The sequence below is a fragment of the Manis javanica genome, chromosome 17 (genome assembly GCF_040802235.1).
Source record: "Manis javanica isolate MJ-LG chromosome 17, MJ_LKY, whole genome shotgun sequence".
In the NCBI taxonomy this organism is placed as follows: Eukaryota; Metazoa; Chordata; class Mammalia; order Pholidota; family Manidae; genus Manis; species Manis javanica.
This window is the reverse complement of record NC_133172.1, coordinates 8,887,400-8,911,007: the sequence shown is the minus strand read 5'-3', so window position 1 is coordinate 8,911,007 and position 23,608 is coordinate 8,887,400. Positions and strand designations below refer to the sequence as shown.

The following is a 23,608-nucleotide window of genomic DNA, read 5'->3' as shown; positions in this document are numbered from 1 at the left end:
ATAATCAATCCTCCCATGTTTTCTTCCATATGCTACCTCTATAGCTTTTCTTCTTCCTTCCTAATTACAACCCTTAAATAGAATTCGTGCCTCATATCGAAGTTACCGTGTATCATAATTCCTCCAGGTGGTAAAGATACCTCAAGACAAGTGCTGGGCATAGAAGCCACAGGGCATAAATCTGCAAAGAAGTAAAAAGCTAACCTTTTCAAACAATATGGCTTCTCTCTCACTTACCAACTTTACCTTTCCCTGTATGGCCCCGGAAGATGACTGGTTAGCCAGAGACGGGTAAGATTCCTCAAGGGAGGAACAACCGAAGACAGGCACAGTCGCAGGGGGGCCATCAGGTGAGAAATTGGGGATCAACAGAGGTGAGGCTCAGAACCTCATCCCCCCTGCTTTGAGAGAAATCTTCTGCATCCGTGGATGGTTTATTGCCCTTGTCTAGCTTGGATTAGCACATAGTCTACAGGCACACACCTGATCATCTACAATTGCTCTCTTACAACACTAAACTATGTTTTCTACCTTTATCTTGCATCTACCTACCACTTCAGCATTTTATTAAAAATAATAATAATAATAATAATAAAGGGAGAAATGTGGGATCAACATATAAATCAAGTATAAAAATCAAACGAATATTCATATTTGACCTGATTGTTTATAGTTCATAATGCGTGATCAAAACCGAAAGTTTCTGTGATGACTGCCCTTGTACTGTTCACCATGTAAGAATTTATTCACTATGTAAGAATTCATACACCATGTAAGAACTTGTTCGTTATGCTTCAGAAGATTGAAGACTGACGAGAGTTAGGCTTGAGATGGATTAATGATTGTACATTGAGCACTGACCCCCCTATACTGAATTTTATTGTTGTTAACAACCATTTGATCAATAAATATGAGAGATGCCCTCTCAAAAAAAGAAAATGTTAGAGTCGTGAGGACCACTGACGCTGGGAGAGATGGTTTCTCCCTCACAGTGAAAACAGTTCAAGTGAAAAGCTTTTTCCAGCAGGATGTACCCAAGTTCTGCCAGTGAGGCTGAAGCAGCTGAGAACCCGGGAACCAGGACCTTGGGGCGTGGGGGGATCGGGTGGCCGTTGGGGCCATGGTTGGATCCAGGAACCCCCTGCAATTAAAATCAATTTAAGCGCTGTAATTAAATCCTGGAATTGAATGTGATGGACATGCAAACTAGAATGTGAAACGAAAAGTCTACCTGGGGGAAATGGGGTTCTTCACCCTGACACCCCAGTAACCGCACTTGTACTTCTCCATTCATCCTGGATTCAGAGCTCAACCCTCCGCTGTGTTCAAAAAGACTTTCCCAGGAAGGAGACCTGGCGAGGAGGGCGGAGGCATGTGCTGATGCAGATCGCCAGTCCTTGTGAGACAGGGAGCGTGGGTGTAGTCAGAGTAGGGGGAGGAAATAGAGCAGTGTAACTGACAGGGAACGCCTTGCAAGGACAGCAGTCTGGCCCAGGTGGCTCCCTTCTGCTGCTCTTCTTCGCAAAGACAACCAACTCCCTTAACTTCCCCCGACCGGGCTCTGCCAGGCACTTACTCCCCCTTGCTTGCCCGTTTGCTGTGCACGTAGAAATGTTGCAGATACGAAAGCAGAAAGTTTTGTATTGCTCCCCTTGCCTTTGTTCGCGGCTCAGACCTCGGGAGCCAACTCCCCTCTGAGCCCGCCTGTGTAAAATAAACCCTCAACACTCCAAGACTTCCTAGGGCCGCTTTGTTCTTTGGTCAGTGATCCAGTCCAGGTTTTTCCAGACCCAGCTTACTTTATCTTTACCTTTACCTATATGCTGTTTTTTTTCTCCTTCCTTCCGTAATTAAGTAGTTCTGTAACCTAGGCAACAAATTTAGCATGCAGGCCCAGCCTTAAACAACATAGTAGAAGGCAGGAAAGATTCCGTCTTAAAGACTGTATTTTAATACCCATAAAAATGTAGGATTCTTAATTTACTTTGTAGCAAACAGAGAACACCTCATCCCACCTTGGGGGCTGGGAAGAAAGCTGTTTGATCTGCTCCCAGACCCAAACACGGGTATTCCAGGGAGAAATCAGAGCAGGAAATTCCCTGTGTTAAATTAATTCTACGTATTCAAAGACCACTTAACAAGTCTGCACCCCCATCCCTTAGTCACCCCAGGCCCCTTCCTGCTGGGTCTCTCTGCTGGGTCTCAGGCTCAGAGGCTGAGCACTCTGGCTCCTACAGCTGAGCCCCCTCCACTCCCTGCAACCTGGCCTGTTGGATTCTTGGCCCCCACCTCTGCAGAGTCCCAGATAAACGGCGATTTCTGAACTTGCCCTCTCATGAGGCAGTGTGCTCCACCTGGAAGACCAATCTGAGGGGTAGAAAAATCTCCAATGATTCATGCACACCGGGGACAGTTGCTGAGTGTCTGTGAGCCCAGCAGGGAGCCTGCAGAGTCCTGGCACCCAGGGCCTTAGGTTCTGGAGATTTGAGGTCAGGTTCCCTTGCTTCCTGGTCCCCAAGCTGTCTCTGTCCCAGATGGGAGCTTCTGCAGGGACCCATTCCTCTGCGAGACAGAAGCAATCTGCTCCATCCTTCCCAAGCTGGCCCTCGGGATGTTTGAAGACGTCCGCTCTGCCACCTGCACACCCCCAGTCTGGTCCTCAGGTGACATGACTTGTTAAAATATCTTTTCTCACTTTACCAAGGGACACAGAAAGCATGGAGACATATTCCAGTACCGAAGAAGAAGAAAATAAAACTGGCTCATAATCCTACCAGTCTATTCAATTCTCTCTGTTCTCTATTAAAATTTACTTTTCTTTTTGAAAGACTAGGATAATTTTGTTTTGTAACAGGCTGCTCTTTTCTCACTATTAAGGCATGACTATTAAGTCCTTTCATGTCATCAGATAGTTTTCCACAGTTTTACCTTAAATGCTTATGTCCTACACCATTTAAACCATAACGGTGTCACCTACATGCTCTCTGATCAGGTAGCGGGCTGTTTCTAACAGGAAAGGCAATGCTGCAGGTAATTCCCCTGCAGTTAACTCCCCATATAAGTGTACATTATTTCCTTTAACAACCCAAAGGTAAAAGTGGCTGGGAGAAAGGATTTATACTTCTGTAAATTGTGGATGATGTATTTCTGGATTGCCCTTGTGAGAGAGCCATGATGTCATAAGGCCCCTGCAGCCACGGCAACCTGGTCCTTAGAATCCTTCCAGGCCACAACTGACCACAGTTGGGCCACTGACTGAGCACTGTACTGCAGCGTGGCCAGACCAGGCTCCTTTCTCTCCCCACTCCCCTGTCTACGTCTTGTTTTCTCTGTGAATTGAGGTGCTGGAGATGGAGAAAGGGTTCCCGGGCCTCACTTCCCGCGTCTACTGTGGTCTAACAGTCGGGGAGCGCTTTAGCCGAGCTCTTCCATGTCCCCGGGTGTCTCTAACGTGGGCTTTCTCCTTCTGTTTGTTTAGACCTGAGGCTGGCCATGCTTCAGGTGCCTGGAGAGGCTGACGAAGGAGGCAGGGCCACCTCCGGGAGCGCAGGGAAAGAAGAGCAGCATCACACTTCGCCTCAGAAGCTGCTTCTGGACTGCAGCGTCTGCGGGAAGGTGTTCAGCAGCACCAGCTCCCGGAGCAAGCACTACCTCACGCACAGCCAGGAACGGAAACACGTTTGCGGAGTCTGCAGCAAGGCCTTTAAGCGCCGGGACCACCTGTATGTAGGAGTCTGGACACCAACATCTGGGCAGGGGACTGGGGACAAGGGGGCATGTTCCTAGGTCATTCTCATCACCTCCCAGATGAGCCCGACACACCCTGTGGGTGTTGGGTCCCTGTGACCCGTGCTTAGACGAGGACTCCGTGTCTGGGGACAGGTCTGCCACTGCCCTGAACAGGTCACGCTCGCAAACTCCCAAAGTCACACTAATGAGAAAATCATTGCCTTGATTTGCAGACGGGACCTCCCGAGGCAATTTTGTCATGGAGGGAATCGGGTTAACTTTATAGAGAAATATTTGGAGACAGTAGTAGGTGCCTGAGGAGAACCAGCCCGTGTTTATATGAGGAACATGTACCGGGACTCCAAAGGGCATGAGAGATTCCAAAATCCCTGTGTCTAGAATGGGGCAACGGCACATTAACTCGTCTCTTTTTTAACTCCTGATTTTTTTTTTTAACTCTTGATTTTAAAAGAAAGCCCATTAGGAGTCTGGAGCAGAATTCCTTTTGTTCCTAATGTCTGGTAAATGATAAGCTTTTCTTGCTAGTGAGGAAGGACAGACAGACTTCCTCAAACCAAGAGCCTGGCAAGTGGGAGATGTCAGTCCATTGCATTTTATATGCTCCTAGCCTTCCCACAGGGCTTTGACTGGCCCCCGATCCCACTCACCTCTCGCCAAGCTCCCCGCACCTCGGGAAAGGCAGCGATTTGCTCATGTCACAGACCGGTTAACAGGGGAGCTGGAGATTGGGTCTCTGCCACTCTCCTCAATTGGAGGCCACAGCCGCCCTTTGGGGAAGGACTCTGTCATTTATCAGACATGCCCCATGTGCCCCATTATTAGGACTGTCTGGAGTAGGGTGTTGGGAATGCGGAGGGTATTTACTGATCTGTTTATGTTATTAATGTAGATATAAGTATGACATAAATATAGGACATATTTGTATTCATTTATTTTATAAGAGGTACATTTGACTGTTTTCTAGAATGTTCTGATTGGGCATCTGTAAATTGCATTTTTTCCTGTGGGGGGTTTCAGGCAGCTGTCTCCTTATAGGAATTCTATGGTAGGGGAAAGACTCCTTTGTCAAAGGCAGGATGCTCCCCAAATGAGCTTTTCCTCAAATGTATTCTGCAAAACTTGGTTCTTGAGGGCTCTAAGAGGGGCTATTTCAGAAAACAGTCCTGTGGGCAACTATGTTTCAGAGACAGGGCAGGTTAAGCAGATGACCCTCTATCGATCTACCTGCTATGTGGCTTTTACATTTGCTCCCGTGAACCTCCAAGAAGCACATGGTGCTCTGTCGGGGCTGACTTGCCAGCTGAGCCCACGTCCTCGGGGAGCCACTCTAGAGGGCTGGTGTTCCTTGGGAATCCATTCTGGGGAACTCTGGCCTGCCTTCTGTTGATTTTTCTCTCAGATAAGGGGTTTGCTTAACGGTGAGGGAGAGGGGCACCCTTTCCAGATGCTTTGACCGTAGCTGGGGGCTGAGTACAGGCTCTGAACTGTGGTTCTGAGCTCCACTGCCCCTTGGGAACACTGTTGAGGGAGTCAGGCTCGGGACCCTGCAGTGGGAGGCTGAGCCCCAGTGACCTCTGACTCCCTTCTCGTGTGTGACTCCAGGACGAGGCACATGCTCACCCACCAGAAGACCAAGCCCTTTGCGTGCATGGAGCAGGGCTGCAGCATGAGCTGCGGTGATGAACACTCCCTACGCCGGCACTACGAGATCCAGCACGGCTTGTGCATTGTGAAGGAGCGGCCACCCCAGCTACCACCCACCCTGGTGAGCAGGCAGGAGGGTGGGACCCTGCCAGCCGGCCTGCCTCTGATCCAAGGCCAGGCAGCGCCTGCCAGCGCTGAGCCTTCAAACCACAACTTACAGTGGCTCCAGAACCTGCCAGGCTGCCCCGCGAGTGAAGAGAACGATGTGTTTACCATCCAGAAGCCAACATCAGTGTCCCCTCAGGAGGGCTCTGAATCTGGGCCCAGACCCAGCAGCACCTCCCTGACGGGGGGGCCCTCGCCCAGCGGTGGCCGCAGGCTGGAGGATGCACTGCCCCTCCCCCCCACCTACCTGAAGGCACCTGGGGAGGCCTCAGATGGCCCTGGATATGCTGGCGAGGAAGGGGACACCAGGGCTTCCAAGAAGAGTGATTCTGATAGCGATGCCTGCTCATGGCAGCACGTGGAGGAGCCCGGCCTCCAGGAGGCCCTGAAGCCGAGCGGGCTGTCATCTGACAACATGACGCCGCTCTCCGGGCAGTTGTTCCTGAAGTCGCAGGAGTGTCTGGTGAGTCAAGGGCAGATGCAGGTGTTCCAGATGATCACCAAGTCCCAGGTGTTCATCTCTGGCTCCCAGGTGGCTGTGGCCTCCTCCCAGCGTGCTGCGCCTGAGGGCAAGCAGGCTGCGCTGAAGCCACTGCAGGGGCCGCGGCCACACCAGCCCCCACCCCTGGCACCCACAGTTGACTCCTTCCATCCTGGCCCTGCAAACCCAGAGCCAGAGGGATCCCCGCCCCACAAGAGAAAAACCACGCCCGCCTTCCCCAGAGAGGCCTTGCCTGGCAGCAATAGACGGGACACGATGGGAGGACCAAAAGTGGCCCCTGCACCATGGGAACCCCCTGGGAACCCAGATGTCTCCTCTCTGGCCAAGCAGCTGAGATCCACAAAAGGGCCCTTAGACCTGGGGGACATCCTCCCCACAGGGGGCCCACAGCAGACCCAGCTAGGTGGGGATGACCCTGCTGGAGCCCAGGTCCCAGGGAAGCAGGCCCAGGTGGAGAATGGCCTGGCCTCGGGGGCCATGAAAGGTGGAAAGGGCCTGGCCTGCTCCCGGGGCAGAGGCCGCAGGCTCTTCTCTGGCAACATGTGGGCCCAATGTTTCTTGGACTTCTAGATGGAGAAGGTGAAAATGGATACGCACTGTGAGGCCTCGCCCAGCCAGGTGGCCATGACCTCCTTCTCATCAGCCGGGCCTTCAGTGGACACCCCGCAGGACTCAAAATCCAAGCTGATGATATCCAACAGGATCCAGGTACCTGACTTTATGCTGTGAGATGAGAGACTCACTCATCACTTGTTTCTGAATTTCTGAGTGTCCAGACATTTTATTTAGTGCCCGTGAGTCCTCAGACCCAGTTTTACAGAGGGGAAGTGAAGGTTCAGAGACATCATGGCCCCCCAGCAACCTTCCCCACAAAAAAGCCAGGATGAAGGCTTTGCAAGTCGCTGGGACGCCCTGTGTCACCTTTCCTCACTGAGTTTTTTCTGCTTGCCCTCCTTTTGCCCATGTCTTCCTTCTGGGTTTGCCCCTCAAACTCTTCAGAGGATATAAAGGTAGAGTTCCTTCCCCCTCAGTATTCCTGCATGAGATGCCATCTCCGGCTGTGGGGCAGGGGTGCCCACATGTGTCAGCACTTGTGCAGCATTAGCCTGGTTCCTTCCCAGGTGGTGGCCACGAGGACCTGGGCGCCAGGCTGTCAGCCGCTTCTCTTTGCGACGTGCTCAGGTCTAGCACCTGACAGCTGCATCCTCTTTTTTTTAAAACAACTTTAATATTCATATGCCATCTAATTGACCATTTTAAATCACACCATCTGGTGATTTTTAGTATACTAACAAAGGTTGTGCACCATTACCACTTTTTCCACAACATTTTTCATCACCCCAGAAATTAACCCCATGCCCTTAGATGTCCCCCCAGGTCTCCCCATAACCTTCCAGCCCCTGGCACCATGAATCTACCTCTGTCTCTATGGATTTGCCTGCTCTGGACACTTCATATAATAGAAATCATACACTGTGGCCTTTCATGTCTGCCTTCTTCTACTCAGCATAATGTTTTCAAAGTTCATTCATGTTGTGGCATATGCCAGGCTTCGCTCCTTTTTATGTATGAATAATACTCCATTGTGTGGATACATTGCATTTTGTTTATTTATTCATCAGTTGATGGCCATTTGGGTTGTTTCCACTTGGCCATCGTGAATAGTGCCTCTGTGAGCATTTGTACAAGTTTTTGTGGGGACATACATTTTCATTTCTCTTGGGAATGACCTAGGGGTGGGACAATTAGTTCATGGGGTAGCTCTGTGCTTAACCATCTGAGAAGCTGCCAGGCTTTTCCAAAGCAGTTGCACCATTTCACATCCCCATCCTCGGGGTACGAGGGCTCCGATTTCTCCACAGCCTCATCAGCACTTGCTATTGTCCAATTTTTTTTTTTACCATAGCCATTCTAGTGGGTGTGAGGTGCTGCCCCATCATGGTCTGACTCACGAGGCTCTAACGGCTGGTGGTGCTGAGCATCTTTTCATGTGCTTATCGGCCATTCATGTCTTCTTCGGTTTGGTGTCCATATCCTTTGCCCATTTTTGAACTGGGTTATTTGAGTTTTGTTGAGCTGCAAGAGTTCTTTATGTATTGTGCACACAAGGCCCTTATGAGATGTATAAGGTGTAATGATTTTCTCCCATTCTGTGGGTTCTTACTTTCTTGATGGTGTCCCTTGATGCAGAGAAGTTTTAAGTTTTGATGAGTCCAGTTTGTTCTCTTTCTGTGTCATCCAAGAAAGCACTGCCTAATCCAAGGTCATGGGGTCACACCTGTGTTCTCTTCTCGGCACTTTGTAGTTTTAGTCCTTGCATCTGCCTCATTTTTGATATGTTGGCTCAGATGTATTTTCATCTTCAGGATGGAAATACCTACCGGCTCCCCGATCCAGTGAAGGAGGAGAGCACGGCAGGCGGATGGTAAGTTCAGAAGCCCCTCCCTGCCGGGCCTGGGGGCTCAACCCCTCGGGAGTCCTCTGGGGGCTTTTATGTGCTGGCCTTGGGCAAGTGAGCTCTGGATGCTTCAGCCCTGAAGAGGTGCCCACCAGGCCACAAAGGAAGGGGGTATCATCTCCATTTCTGGGGATTCATTGAGAGTTGTCAGTGGATCAGACTTAAAAGAAAAAAAAGAAAAAAACAGAATACAGGGGTGGAGTCCCCTTCCCCAGTTCATCCCCCCTGCCGTGTCTGTCCACAGTAACCAGCAAAATGGAGGCCCTGCAGACTGGGCAGAGCCAAGGAGCATGTATGTCTGCAAGAACTGCAGCCCGATGTTTCACACACAGGAGGGGCTGACCAGCCACACGTGTTTTCCCAACGACCAGTGGCTGCCACCTCAAGGGAACCAGGACCAGCAGGTGAAGGGGCGCTCGCAGTAGGTTCTGTGCTCGCAGGGCGCTCACAGGCTTTGGGGGAGGGAGTCAGTGGCTGGGTGTCATGGTCTCAGGATGGAGGCACCCTCCCAGGGAAGCCTGGGCAGGGACCAGGGGTCAGGCTGCGCTGCCCTGGGGGGCAGGCCGGCGCTTGAGCCTGGAGCAGCCTCTCTGCCGCCTGCCTACGGTTACTCTTACTCTGCCGTCTCTTCCTGTGTTTAGGTGTCAGGCACAGAGTTTTTCAGGCCTCCGAGTCAGGCGCTGAGGGTGGAGGTGGAGGCACAGAGCCCCCCAGGAGCCATGAAACCCCCAGACGGCATGAGCACAGCTCCTCTGGGGATGCCTCTGGGCCCAGTGAGCCGGACCCCGGGGAGCACAGCCAAGCTGGGTGCTGGTTGGTCCACTTTCTTCCCACTGCTTCCTGCACAACCTGCCAGTGGAAGCCATGGGCAGAGCCCAAACCAAGCACCATAAAAAATCTTCTCTCTAGAACAGCTTGGCTTGCACATTCATTCATTCATTCACCTTCTGGGCCGGCCCTGTGGGGGCAGTACTGGGGACACCGTGGTGACAGGGATGGCCCCAGCCTGGCCTCCTGGGGCTCCCAGTCCATGCGAGTAGATGAACCCATGCAAGGCAGTGAGGACTCAGACAGGGCTGGGCTGGGAGGGGGAGCAGAGGGACTGAGGGGACACCAGAGACCCTGCCTGAGGAGGTCAAGGAGGATTTCCTGGAGGAGGGGGTCAGAGCTGAGACCTGGGGAATTAGGAGCAGTAAGATTGGCAGAAAGAGGGGAGATTGTGTGGAGGTGGGTAAGAGATGTAAGTTCACGGGATCAGCCATTGCAGCCTGGACTGGAGGGTCCCACCTGGAGAAGCCCCCTCCAGGCAGGCGACGTGGTGCATAGATCCACTTGTCCATCTCATGGAGCCGCGGTCATTTTTCATTTTGTTGTACCCAATCTTTAAGTGCCAGTCATTGTACCAACTTGATGCTGGCCTCATACATCTCCAAAACCCTTTGTAACAGGGCCTCTCCCTGGGGGGAGGGGGGGCACATGAGGAAGCTTCCGGCATTATCCATCCAGGCCGAGAATCCGGGGTCTGGCTCGGGCGTGGTGGCCGCACTCGGCTCCCTTGCTGAGCCCGGCTTGGACAGGGTGTTGGATGTTACGTTTCCCTCTGGCTCTGTGGGCAGTGCCCTTGCCTGTGCTCGCACCCCCTTGAAGACTGAGCTGTGCACTCATGGCCTCAAGTCACCCCCTGTGGCTTTGAATTCTCTTCTCCAGGGACAGGACAGAGACCAGGAGGAGAGAGATGGGAAGGAGACTAGCCAGCCCAGGAAGCGGAGAAAGCGCCTGCAGCCCAAGGCATCGTTCCTGCCTCCTGCCCCTTCTGCCTCTGGGGGGCCGGGCCCTGAAGAAGGCCACCAGAGCTGCCTGCAGTCTCCGGTGCTCCTGGTGGACCACTCCCTGCAGGGACTGTGCCCGCATTCTTCTGATACACCGCCCCCGGTGCTCAGCCCCATCCGGGAGGGGTCTGGGCTGGATTCCAGCACTCTCTGTTCCATGTCCACTCAGGCTGGTCCTGACAAACTCATCAGCACTGAGCTTGGTGAGTGAGGCTGGGGCCCGTCATCTCTGACCATCACACGGCAGGCCTGCGATGGGCCAGATCCACCTGGATATGTAGCATTTGGTCCAGGGGTTCTCTCTGGCCTGCGGCTGTGTCTGGCCTGGGGGTCCCATGGCTGCTCAGAGGTATCCCAGGACCATGTGGAACCAGCAGCCTTCTAGGTGCTGAGTATTTTACAGGCAGAAGGAAAATATAGAGGCCATTTAGCCTGACCACCCTTCTGCCTGTCCTTTTGAAAAATTTTGTTAGCAGCTTTATTGGTACATAATTCACATACCATATGAATCACCCATTTAAAGTATACAGTGTTTTTTAGTAAATTCAGAGTTGTGCATCCATTGCACTATGTAATTTTAGAGCAATTTCATCACCCCAGAAGCAGCACTGTATCCATTAGCAGTCACCCCCCCGCCACAGCCCCCATCTCCCCAGCCCTGGGCAACCACTGATCATCTCTAATCATCATGGACGCACCTGCTCTGGACATTGCATATAACTGGAATCATACAGTATGTGACATTTGGTGTTTAGTTTATTCATCTGGCATAATGTTTTCAAAGTTCATCCATGTTACAGCATATACAGTGCTTCAATCCTTTTTTATGGCCGAATAATATTCCATTGTGTGGTTACACAAAATTTTATCCATTTATAGCTGATGGGTATTTGGGCTGTTTCCATCTTTTCATTATTGTGAATAATGCTGTTATGAACATTCACATACAAGTTTTTGTTGGACAAAGGTTTTCATTTGTCTTAAGTTTATGCCTAGGAGTGGAATTGCTGGGTCACAGGGTAACTATGTTTAATGGTTTAATGCCAGACTGTTTTCCAAAATGGCTGAGCCATGGGAATAAATTTCCATGCACATTGCACACAAGTTCCAATTTTCCACATCCTTATCAACGATTCTTACCTTTTTCAATTATAACTCTCCTAGTGGGCATAAGATATCTCATTGTGGTTTTGATGTGCATTTCTCCTATGGTAATGATGTTGATATCTTCCCATGTGCTTATTGTCCATTTGTGTATTTTCTCAGAAGAAATGTCTATTCAGATCCTTTGCCCCTTTTTAAAATCAAGTTATTATCTTTGTATTACTGAGTTGTAAGAGCTCCCTTTATATTCTGTATGCAAGTCCCTTATTAGATATATGATTTGGGAATTCTCTCCTGTATCATGTCTTGTATTTTCATTTTATTTATGGCATTTGTGGTACAAGAGTTTTTATTTTTCATCACTTGTGCTTTTGGTGTTGTATCTATGGTTTTGCCTGACCAAAAGTCACTTTAAGTCAGTTAAGAAAAGAGAAGAAATATACAATTATGCTGACTTTTACTCCTTTTTCTTCTAAGGGCTTTATGATTTTACCTCTTACATTTAGGTCTTGGAACAATTTTAAGTTACCTTTTCTATATTATGTGAGGTAGGAGTCTAAATTCATTCTTTTGCATGGGGATATCAGTTGTTGCAGCACTGCGTGTTAAAGAGATTATTCTTCCCCCTATTGAGCTGGTGTGGCACCTTTGTGGAAATCAACTGACCATAGTGATTTTAGATTTTTCTTCTTTTTTAATACGGACAGTTACTGCTCTAAGTTCCCTTGGAGCATTGCATTAGCCACATTCCATAAGTTTTAGTATGTTATGTTCTTCTTTCCTTTATCTCAAAATATTTCCTAATTTCTCTTTTGATTTCTTCTTAAATACACTGATTATTGAGGAGTATGTTGTTTTATTTCCACATATTTGTGAAAGTCGGTCCTTTCAAATTTATTGAGACATGTTTTATGAGCTAGAATATGTTCTGTCCTGAAGAATGTCCCATGTGCACTTGAGAAGAATATATTCTACTAATGTTGGGTGAAACGCACCAAAAATGTTCCTGTGTCTTGTTTTATTCCGTGTGGTTGTCCTGTCCATTACTGCAAGTACTGAAATCTCCAACTATTGTTTTGAATTGTGTATTTCATACTCAATTGTGTCAGTTTCTGCTTCATGTATTTTTGGACTCTGTTTTTAGGTGCATATATGCTTATAATTGTCATAACTTCCTGATGGTGTGATTGTTTTTCTCATGATATGACTACAATGTTATTTATCATCACTGCAATAATTTTATCATAATCTCTAGGTTTTTTGTTTTAAATTCTAATTAGCCTAAGAGTACCATTCTGCCTCTTTTAAGGTTGTTTACTTGGTATATATTCTCTGTCCTTGTATTTTCAAACTGCTTGTGTTTTTTAAAATAAACCATGTTTCCTATAGATAATATTAGTGGGATCATACATTTTTTATCTAATGTGACAAACTCTGCATTTTGATTGGTTTATTCAATCCAGTGTCATTTATTGTTACATTGATATAGAGAGGTTTACATTTGCCATTATGCTTTTCATTTTCTGTATGTCCCTCGCCTTTTCCTCCTTCTGCTCCTCTCTTCAGGCTTACTTATGTATTAAGTATTTTCTATTGTAACATTTTAATTCCTTTAGCTTTTCATGTTTTTCTTAGTCCTTTCTTAGTGGTTCCTCTACGATGTAAAATTACATCTTAATGTCATCAGAATCTTTTCAGATGTATAATAACTTACAGTGAAATACAGAAATGCTACTCCTATAGAGCTCCATTTCTCCTAACCCTTTTGTTTTTATTATTTATATATCTACATAATATATGTATGTGTGTCGGTGTATAAACCCAGAAATACATTAATTCTTACATTATACGGATTTGTATTATGGAACGAAAACTGAGAGAATTAAGGAAAGCAAGCATTCTTTCTATAGTTTGTTATATAACATTTTTAGTTACTATTTCTCATCTCTTCATTTATTCCTGTGGACTTGAGTTACTGTATGGAGTGTTATTTCTTTACTCCAATGCATCTCCCCTTTGTTGTCCTGTTGTTGTCATATACATGTATATAAACTACAGGCCTATAACAGTAGTGTTCTATGCATTTACTTTTTAAGTCAATTAAGAAAAGAGAAAAAATATTCAATTATACTCACTTTTATAATTACCTATATAAGTACATTTACCAGTGTTTTTTGTTTGTTTGTTTGGAGTCAGATTACTATCTCATGTCATTTTCTCTTTCAGTCTGAAGAACTTCCTGTAGTATTTATTTTCATTGTGGAGGTGTAATTCACATGTCATACAATTCATCCCTTTAAAATACACAATACAGTGGTGGTTGGTATATTCTCAGAGCTGTGCAACCATTGCTACCATCAACTTTCTGATATTTTCATCATGTCCCCAGGAAGCCCTGTGCTCAGCAGTCACTCTTGTTCCTCCCCTCCCGACCCTGTCCCCAGCTGTAGGTAAACACGAATGAATTTTCTGTCCTCCAGGCTTGGCTCTTCTGGACATTTCATATAAGTGGGAATCATACAATGTGTGATTCTTTGTGTTTTCTTCCAGTTAGCATGAAAGCTTAGGGTTTCACCCATGTTGTGTATATCAGAACTTCCTATCTTTTCATGGCTGAATAATTCTCTCCCTTTAATGTTCCTTGTAAGACAGGTCTGCTAGCAACAAGTTTCCTCAGTTTTTATTTACCTAACGATGTCTTTTTCCACCTTCATTTTTGAAAGGTAATTTACTGGATATAAGAATCTTGGTTGAGTTTTTACTTCCAGCAATGAGATCATGTTGTCCCACTGCTTCCAACTGCTATCATGTCCGATGAGAAGTCAGCTGTTAATCTTACTATAGAGTGCATGTAGATCACGTTATTTTTCTCTTTTTGCTCTCAAGATCTTTATCTTTGGCTTTCAGTATTTTGCCTATGATGTGCCCAGATGGAGAGCTCTTTGTGTTTATGCTACTTGAAGTTTATAGAGTTTCTTGGATGTATATATTGTTGTTTCATCACATTTTGGGTATTTTCTGCCATTAAATACTTTAAATATTTTTCTGTTCCTTTCTCTACTCCTCATATTTCCATTACACGTGGTGCTGCACTTATTGATGCCCCACATTTCTCTGAGGCTCTTTGTTTTCCTTCAAACATTTATTTTTCTCTCTGTTATCCAAAATGCATAATCTCCATGGATCTAGCTTTAAGTTGGCTGCTCGTTACTTCTGCCAGCTCAAATCTACATTTTGGTTATTGTTCTTAACTCCAAGATTTTCATTTGATTCTAAAAAAAAAAAACTATTTCTACCTCTGAATAGTATTTTCTCTATGATGAGCATTTTTCATTTTACCTTCCTTTAGCTCTTTAGGCATGAGAGCTGGGAGGAGAGAGACCCCCTGTGTCCCTGGCTGCACCTCCCTGGAGTAGAGCCCTCCAAGTAGAGCTCCTGATACACAGTGCACGGGGTTGGTAGGTAAGGGAACAAGTCATGGCTCAGATGCCACAAACTCACTATTCTTACCGACATTTACTCAGTTGTCTTGAATGAATATTTCTTAAAATGCTGTATACCTTTAGGATAACTTCTAGACATTTTAACTGCTTTTAAAATACTTTTTACCTGTTAATTTGTTGTTTTACTCTTTGTGTTTCAGAAGTCCTAGTCCTCTTCCACATGATCTTTTGAACAATTTTTGTTGTGACAAGAAGAGTGAACATAAGACCTACCCTCTAACAAATGTTTTAAGTGTTCAATATGGTATTGTTGGCAGTGCCGTACAGCAGATTTCTAGACTTTATTCATCTTGCTTAACTGAGACTTTACATTCCTTGGTTAGTAACTCCCCATTTCCCGCGACACTAACCCTGGCCACCACCATTCCACCCTTTGGTTATATGGATTTGACTGTTTTAGATACTACATGTTAAGTGCATTCATGCAGTATTTCTCTTTCTGTGACTGGCTTATTTCATTTAATGTTCTCAAGGGGTTCATCCATGTTGTTGCATATTGAAAAATTTCCTTTTTTCAATGCTAAGTAGGGTTCCATTGTATGTATAAACCACACATTGTTTACCCATTCATATGTCATTGGGCATCTTGGTTGTTCCACATCTTAGCTATTGCGAATCACGTTGCAGTGACCATGGAAGTGCAGGTGTCTCTCTGAGAGCCTGATTTCAGTCCTTCTGGGTCTATGCCCATAAGTGGGGCTGCTGGATCATATGGTTGTTCTGTTGTTAGTGTTCTGAGGGAGCTCCCAACCTCGCAAGCTTGGAAACCCTGCTTTCAGCTGCTCTACAAAGGCAGGCAGAAAGGGCCCCTGCATCACTTCCAGTCAGTGTTCCTGAAGCTTTCTGTTGCATGTTTTCTAGATCTAGTGAATGAGTCTTCTGGCATCTGTGCGATTGAGGATGACACAGAGCTCAGCACTGAACCGTGAGTTGGAACAGACTTAGAACCTGGGGGTCCTTCCAAAATGGGGATATTTTTACCCTCCTTGTGTTCCCCCAGAGCTCCTTCCTCTCTGGGAGAGAAGTGGTAGATTTCTCTGGGAGTTTGTGGGTAGTTCCTCCAATATTCCTTCTTTCTGGGCATCCTGTAATTGGGCCCATGGGGACAAATGCCCAGGACCTTGGGTTTCTAGGTAGAATTGGTGATGGCACACGTTGAGGCTTGAGTATCCATGGAGTGTGACTAGAGGGATGTGGCCATGGGTGTAGAAGCATGCCAGGCATCAGCATACACCTCCCCTGTCCTGGAACCCCAGAGGGGTACCTGAGGGAGAAACCTGGTGATAAAGAAAATTGGAGGAAGGGAGTGTAGCTGGACGGTATCTAGAACACTTGTCCATGTCTGTCAGGGGCGGCAAATACTCCCCAGATGCATCTGGGAGATGATAGAGGTTTCCACAGAGCAAGGCTGTGGCCTGAGAACAGGGCACGTCACACATCTCCATCTTATTTCCCATATTAGTCACATGTGTATGTCTCGTGTGTGGCCTCATTTCAGACACATCAGGATAGGAAGCGACTTTCAGGCTGAGATCCCGGAGCTCCAGGAGCGCCCTCCGGCCGAGCCCGGTGAACAAGGAGCTTCTCTGGTCTGGAAGCCATGGGACGATGTGATGGGCACTGCAGAAACACAGGATAGAGGTGGCTGCGACATGGGGGCCAAATTCCCAAGGGTCCCTCTCCTTCCCTCATCTCCAAGGAGTCCCTCCTCCCAGTTCTCACCTGGACCAGGAAGCAGTATCCCTGGGTGGGACACCCGGCTGTGGGACCAGGACGTCTCCTCCCGCCCCCCATTCTCCTCATGCAGTAACCGGCCAGGCCATCCTGAGCAAGTGCCAGGAGCAGCGCTTCTGCCCTTCTTCCTTGTCCTTCCCTTTGCCTGCTTTTCAGGGAGCTGTGAGGGAGACAGGGACAAGGAGCCCCTCTCTGTGCTTTTGGGGACATCTCCCCGGCATTCACTGACTCCCTGTGTCTCCCATCTTTCATGCTCTGCTGGGGACGTTTGCTGGTAACAGTGACTGAGCTCTGCAACTTGGCCTGCTCCAGCACGATGCCAGGAGGGGGCACCAACCTGGAGCTCGCTCTGCACTGCCTGCACGAGGCCCAGGGCGAAATCCCGGTGAGCTGGAGGCAGGGGCGGGCTTGGTGGGTCCCTGGGAAGCCCCTGCCGTGCTGAGGCTGGGATCTGGTGCATGTAACGTGCCATCTGCGGGCTTTGCGGCTCATGAAAACTGAAAAAGGCCGCCCATCCTTCTCCCCAGTGGCTGTGGGGTTGATGTCCTTGTCAGTTGTAGGGCAAGTGTGCAGATAGGGCCCAGTTAGGCAGTTATTTACCTGGGGCAGCAGCAGAGCACCAGGTTCCTCCGAGATCGCAGGGGCAGGGGAGTGGAGCCCAGTAGACGGACTCAGGTCCTGCACTGATCTGGTTTATTGATGGAGCTTTATCTTTTTTATTAAAAACCCACGTACGAAAACCCCTGATGCAACAAAAATATCTGCTTCCTCCAAGGACCCGCTTCACAATCCTGAAGTTTAGAAAATAAAACGTCCCACTCTGAGTAGTGGGAAGGGAGGTCATGTCACCCGAGTTAGGGCCCCAGGAGTCAGTGTCGGCAACTGTGCTTTTCCTCAGGTTGCAAGGCAGTGGGCGGTGCCGAGTAGGTGTTCAGCCAAGGAACCAGCACATGTGTGTTGGCCCTCATGAGTGTTGTGGTCCTGGGGCAGGGCCGGCTTTGGGGCCCCCCTCGGTCTAATGCTCTGCCTCCACCATTTTTGAAATTAACAAATTTTCTAAAAGGGGCCTGCGTTTTCATTCTGCGCTGGGCCCTGCAGGTTCCACGGCCCGTCCCGATTGGGTTTACACTGGTGACTGAGACAAAATCCTTCTCCGTGGGACTTACATTTTAATTTTAGGACAGTCAAAGGGAAATCTGTTTTCAAAAATTGTTAGTGGTTAGTGCTATGAAGGAAATACAATGGGGCGTGGCATGGGCAGGGCCCCTACAAATGCCAGTCCTGGACGAAGGAAGGAGCTGGTGCTGGAATAAATCCACACACTGCTTCCTTCGTCAAGAAAACCCTACTGAGAAAAATCCCAGCTACACTCAGCAGTATGCGTAGTGACAGAGCCGGCACGTCCACTGCAGCTCACAGGCCGCGGCCAGTCCACGGCCCCACCACGTGCTGAGTAGCCCTGGAGAGAGGGAGGCTTTAGGGGGGCCTGTCAGTGCTTTTCAAATGAATGAAAGGATGAAGGCAGGCCTCCACCTCACCTGCCCTCCCTCAGAAAGTAGCCCGCTTTCCTTCCCGCTCCAGGTGGCCCTAGAGACCCTCTTATTCAGTGGACCCCAGAAGCCACCGACTCACCCGCTGTCTGACTACCACTACGCAGGTACTGGAGCGAGGCTGCGGGAGTGGGTGTGCCCGGCTACTACCTGGGAGCCAGTCGGTCTCGGCAGCAGGCTCTGCTTCTGCCCCTGGACGTGCTATTGTGGCCCTCCTTCTCCTGCCTTTCCAGAAGGGCCTTTCCTCCCTGGGGGACCTCAGTGGGTGCCTCTTTCTCCTGGCTGGGTCCTCCCTTCCCCCTTCCAGTGGTTCCCTCAGGGGCTGTGCCCAGCCAGGAAAGAAATCCCCTGGCCAGGGAGAGGTGAAGGTGGGCTCAGATGCAGTGACTGAGCACCCCAGCCTGGGAGTCAGGCAACTGGGGGTTCCTGCCTCCTGTTGGCAAGTCTGTTAACCAATGGAAGCCTTGTTATTGCATCTGTAAAGTGGGGATAGTATTGGTCCCAACCTGCTAAGGTTTTTCTAAGGATTGTATGAGATAAAACAGAATTCTTGGCACATAATTGGTACTCGGTAACAACAGCTTTAAAAAGGGCAGGCTGCATTTCTGCCATGGCTGCGGCTGCAGAACTGTCCTTTTCTCTCCTGTTTCTCCAATAGGTTCAGCCATCTGGACCCCCACAGAGAAGGAGCTGTTTAATAAGGCATTCCAGGCTCATAAGAACAACTTTTCCTTGATACACAAGATGGTAAGGTGTACGTGGGTAGGCTGGTGTAGACAAGGCCTCATCTCACACCACTGAGCTGAGCCAGAGCTGGAGGGCCTATCCGGGTGACACGCTGTTCACACTGTAAACTGTTTGTAGTTTATAAAGCCATTGATGTGAACACCTCCAGACAGTACAGAAATGCCATCACGTGCTCAAAGCCCTCCGCACCCATCCCCGTTGTCCTACTTCTGAATGATGACCTCTGATTTTGGTTGGGCACCTCAGGCATTTGCCCATACAGATCTTACGTGCATATACACATGTATTTAGAAAAGGATGTGAACATACTACACTTAATGTCTGCTGATGTTTTTTGTTCTTTTAACTTGATACACACAAAACTGCACATAACCAAAATGTAAGATTTGATGTTTTGACATATTTATGCCTGCAAAACCATCACCATGATCAAGATAAGAAACACATTCATCACCCCCAAAAGGTTCTTCCTGCCCCAGTGGTAAATCCCTTTTTCCTATCACTCCTGTCCCTAATCACCTCCTTATCTTCTTTCTGTCACTATAAGTTAGTTTGCATTTTCCAGTGTTTTCTATCAATCCTGCAGCATGTGCACTGCTTGTCTGCCTTGTGTGGCTTCTTACACTCAGCATCACTATTTTGAGGTCCATCCATGTTATTGTGTGGACCCTTTTTCTTGCTGAGGAGTATTCCATGGTGTGGATGTAACACAGTTCATTTAATCATTCCCCTATTGAGGGACATCTGCGGGGTTTCCAGGTATCTGCAATTATAAATAAAGCTGCTGTGAACATTCACATTCAAATCTCTACATGACCAAGTAGTGTTGGTGGCGGGGAGGGTGGTAAATATTTAGGAAAGGAATGAGTGGCTCACATGATAGGTGTACATTGAACTTTTTCAAGGAAGTGCCTTTTCATCTACTTCTTCCAGGCTGTTCTTTACCCAGTTTTGGGCCACCTCATATGCACATGCTGGTCAGCACATTGCTGAACGCTCGAGGGGAGCGCCCCCCAGATCTCTGGAAGTTTCTTCTGAGCAGCTTTCTTCCCTGTCCTGCCTTGTCCTGTGAACTCTCACCGCCTTGTTCTCCCAGAATCCTCCCTCCCATCTCAGCTCAGGAAGCCCACCTGGCTCTGCCCGGACCCCTCTCCCCAGGCCGTGGCCTGGAAACTCTCCCAGGGTGTAGTGTGTAGGGACTGGTAGCTTATTTTCTGTCTCTCAGAAAGACTTGTTCTTGGCTTGCCTAGCATCTTCCCAAACATCATTTCAGACATTTTGACTGTTTCTTCTCATTGTTTTGAATGGGAAGGTCAATGTAGCTCCTGTTGCTCCATCTTGTTTGGAAGCAGAAGTCCAAATTCTTTTTTTTTTTCTAACATAGTGATATTTCTTAGGCAGAGGATTTACTACTCTGGCTCCTAGTCTTCGAAGATATACAGAGCTGAAAAAATTTCATATGGAGAAAGTATTTTCTGAAGTGAGCCCACATCTTAAATGGCCAATTTAATTTTCCTGAGAAATTGTCTTCCTAGAGCAATTAAACTTTGCTGTTCTGCTTTGCTTTTACAGATGTTATTATTAATGGGGTCCATTCTTAGTAAGGGGAGAGCACATGGTGGGGTCTGAATGCCCAAGGATCTGACTGAGCCCTCAAAACCCCCTCCTCCTCTCATGGGCTACCTATCTCTGCACTGCAGGGCTCTGCCTGGCTGTTGCAAAGGCTTTGTGGTCTCTGCTGATGAGGGCATCCTGCTGCAGGGAGTCCCAGCTGGGAAATGCATAGCCATTAGGCCTGATGTCACAGTGAGCGCCTGTGTAGGGAGCCCTCGTGTACACCTTCCTGTAGGGAACGCCTCCCGGGACTGACTTGGGGCTCAGAGAGCATGCAGAGCTTGGACGGTGCTGGCTACGGCGGCGTCACCCTGAGCCCCTCATCAGCAGCAGGACTCTGTGCTTCTGTGCTCCTTGTAGCCCAGGGGCGTGCCAAGCCCAAGGGGAGAGACATTCCAGGAGAGCTTTCAGGAAGTGACTGGCCCCACGGCGAGGGGGCGTGTGGGGCAGTGCCCAAAGCCCGCTGCTGTTTTCTTTCACCAGGTCCAGACAAAGTCCGTGGCCCAGTGTGTAGAATATTACTACACCTGGAAAAAGAGGGTCCGGTTTACTACATCTTCTCAGGCTCCGGGACTTAAAAAGAGCGTCAAAAGGAAGCTGGGCGAGTCAGACCCAACAGAAACAAAGGTAGGGGATTCTGGGGCAAGGGGGTCTCACTGGAGTTCAGTGCTGGTCTGGACAGCTACTGACCACCCAGTCGGGGTGGGGAAGGGGCCCCTACAGAGGAAAGCATCGCCCTCAGAAGGGTGGAAGGTCGGCACCCTGATGTCATTTCTGCCCCTTCTGCAGGCCACTGCCAGCCCTAAGAAGAGACGCAAACACCATCCAACCCCTGAGTTGAAGACAGAGACGGAGAGTTGCAGGGGACAATCTGTGGCCAACACCAGCCCAAATGCTGCTCCCAAGCAGACCCCTGAGCCTCCGGGGTGCGTCCAGGGCCAAGGCGCTCCCTGTGGGGAGTGTGAGAGGTGGGCACCAGCCCTGTCCCCGGATGCACCCGCACAGCCTGCCCTGTCCCCGTGGGCCCTCAGCCCACCTTCCCCCTGCTCTGACCCGTGTCCTCTGCTGACTCTTCAGGGTGTTTGACAAGATGTGGACTCGCTATGCCCACATGAAGCGGCACCGAGTTCAGGACCCCATGGAAACAACTGTCGGGGAGGAGAGGCCAGCGAAGGCCTTTAAGGTGGAAGAGGAGGAGAAGGAGGAGAAGGAGGAGGAGAAGGAGGAGGAAGGGGAGATGGGGGCTGACATGGGCCCCTTGCAGGGGGATTTGGGCCGTGAGCCGGGGTCAGGCAGCCCATCATTGGGATGAGGACCTCGGGCCCAGTCACCTCTCCCTTCCACCTCCCCGAGGAGTTCAGGACATCCCTCTGCCTCCACCCCCACCTCCCCTGTCCCCCACTGACCAGCCCAGCTTGCAGAATACCTGGCATTAGCCAACAACAGGCATGAGAAGCGCCATCAGCGGACACTGTGGCATCCTCGTCAGCTGGTGCCAGAGACCCCGGTCCCTTTACGTGTGCCCTGTGCCTTCATACCATAGTCTTGTAATGACTTGGCTCATTGTTATATTTTTTTGTCCATGTCAATCTGTAAACCCTATTAAGTTTTGTTCTGAAGCAGCTGTCTTCTGGTTTCTCTGGCCTGTTGAGCCAGCAAAGGCTTTAGGGCTCCTGCCACTCGCCAGCGCCCCAGAAACGCGTTAGCTGAGTCTCCGCCCTGGAGGGGCCGCGTCCTCGTGCATGCCGGGAGCCGGCCCTGAGGTGCCTGCCGCAGTGTATGTCAGCACCCAGTCCATGCAGCGGGCCCACAGCGACACAGGAGGGACCCAGGTGCTCCCCTCAGCGAGCTCACATTTTAGGAGTAGGAGAGCAGCAGGAATAAATAAGAAAAGAGGTGGTTTTAGCTACTGCTTTGGGCCATAAGGACAGAAGAGTCAGCAGCGTGTGACAAGCAGTCAGGACATGATGGGCGTTCCAGTGTGTCTGGGGTGACGTCAGGGTCTCCCAGCAGCGGCCAGCTCAGCATGCGGATCGCAGCGGGGACGAGGATCCCCCCCTCCTACCCCGAGGTCCAAACCAGAGGGCACAGGAAAGAGCACGTTCCTCGCTCCTTCCTCGTGTCCCTTTTTAAGAGCGGGGAGGCTTGTAACGGTCTCCAGAAGAATGCCTCTGGGTCCCATTGGTCAGGACTGGGGCCCATGCTCTTTCTAAACTGATCCCTGGCAGTAGGAAGTGCAACATATACAATATAACCAATAATATTATAGCATCTTGGATGCTAATGGGGAAGTCCACTTGGTGTCGCAAGCATCTGGTGACGTATGTAATCACTAGGTCACTGTGTTGGACATTTGAAAGTAATATAATGCTGCATATCAATTTTATTCCAATTAAATTTTTTTAAAAGACTATAAAGCAATATTTGTTTTGGACATTACATAAGCAAGAAATAAACTACTGTCATACTTGAGCCACTGAAGGGTTGGCTTGTTTTAGAGATTATTCTGACAGCTAGTATTAACCAGAATATTTGGCAATACCTGCTACAATCCTGTGTCCCTACCAGATATCAGGAATACTGAGGAAAAACTTTTCATGTACACTCTGGGAAATATTTTCCAGGCAAAGCTAAAAAAGAATTTAAAATCAGGTATTATCAATGAAACTTCAGGCTCTTGATTCATAAAATGCACTGTTTATTTTGATTTGGCCATGGTTCGAGCTCTCACTAACAGTTTTTGTTATTATTTTGTTTGTTTTTTTAAGAATAACTTTTAGAACAACTACTCTAGATAACAATAGTAAGAAGAAATTAGAAAAGATTCTGACAAGGTGGAGGGAATCAGAACAATGAGCCGGGCCTTGCTGATTACCCTGTGCATTTACATACATGCCCGTATGCTCAGGTCCTAAGCACTGGTTAGAAATTAATAAAACAATATACATCTTAACTATGCCTGTATCACTTTCACAGGCTAGAAGTCTCCATTAAAGATTCTTTAAAGT

At 48.7% G+C, this 23,608-nt stretch overlaps 1 protein-coding gene across 1 annotated transcript; it reads left to right on the top strand.

Annotated features, from left to right (window-relative positions):
* The first annotated feature begins 3,145 nt into the window (after window positions 1-3,145).
* LOC108385100 (zinc finger protein 541-like) lies at window positions 3,146-22,189 on the top strand. The gene is given in 13 exon segments (XM_073226371.1): window positions 3,146-3,722; window positions 5,353-6,769; window positions 8,428-8,486; window positions 8,764-8,923; window positions 10,227-10,551; window positions 15,817-15,880; window positions 16,454-16,596; window positions 16,971-17,074; window positions 18,271-18,346; window positions 18,898-18,986; window positions 21,084-21,227; window positions 21,390-21,568; window positions 21,678-22,189. Coding segments are annotated over 13 exon segments (3,225 nt in total). The 5' UTR covers window positions 3,146-3,492; the 3' UTR covers window positions 21,913-22,189.
* The last annotated feature ends 1,419 nt before the right edge of the window (window positions 22,190-23,608 follow it).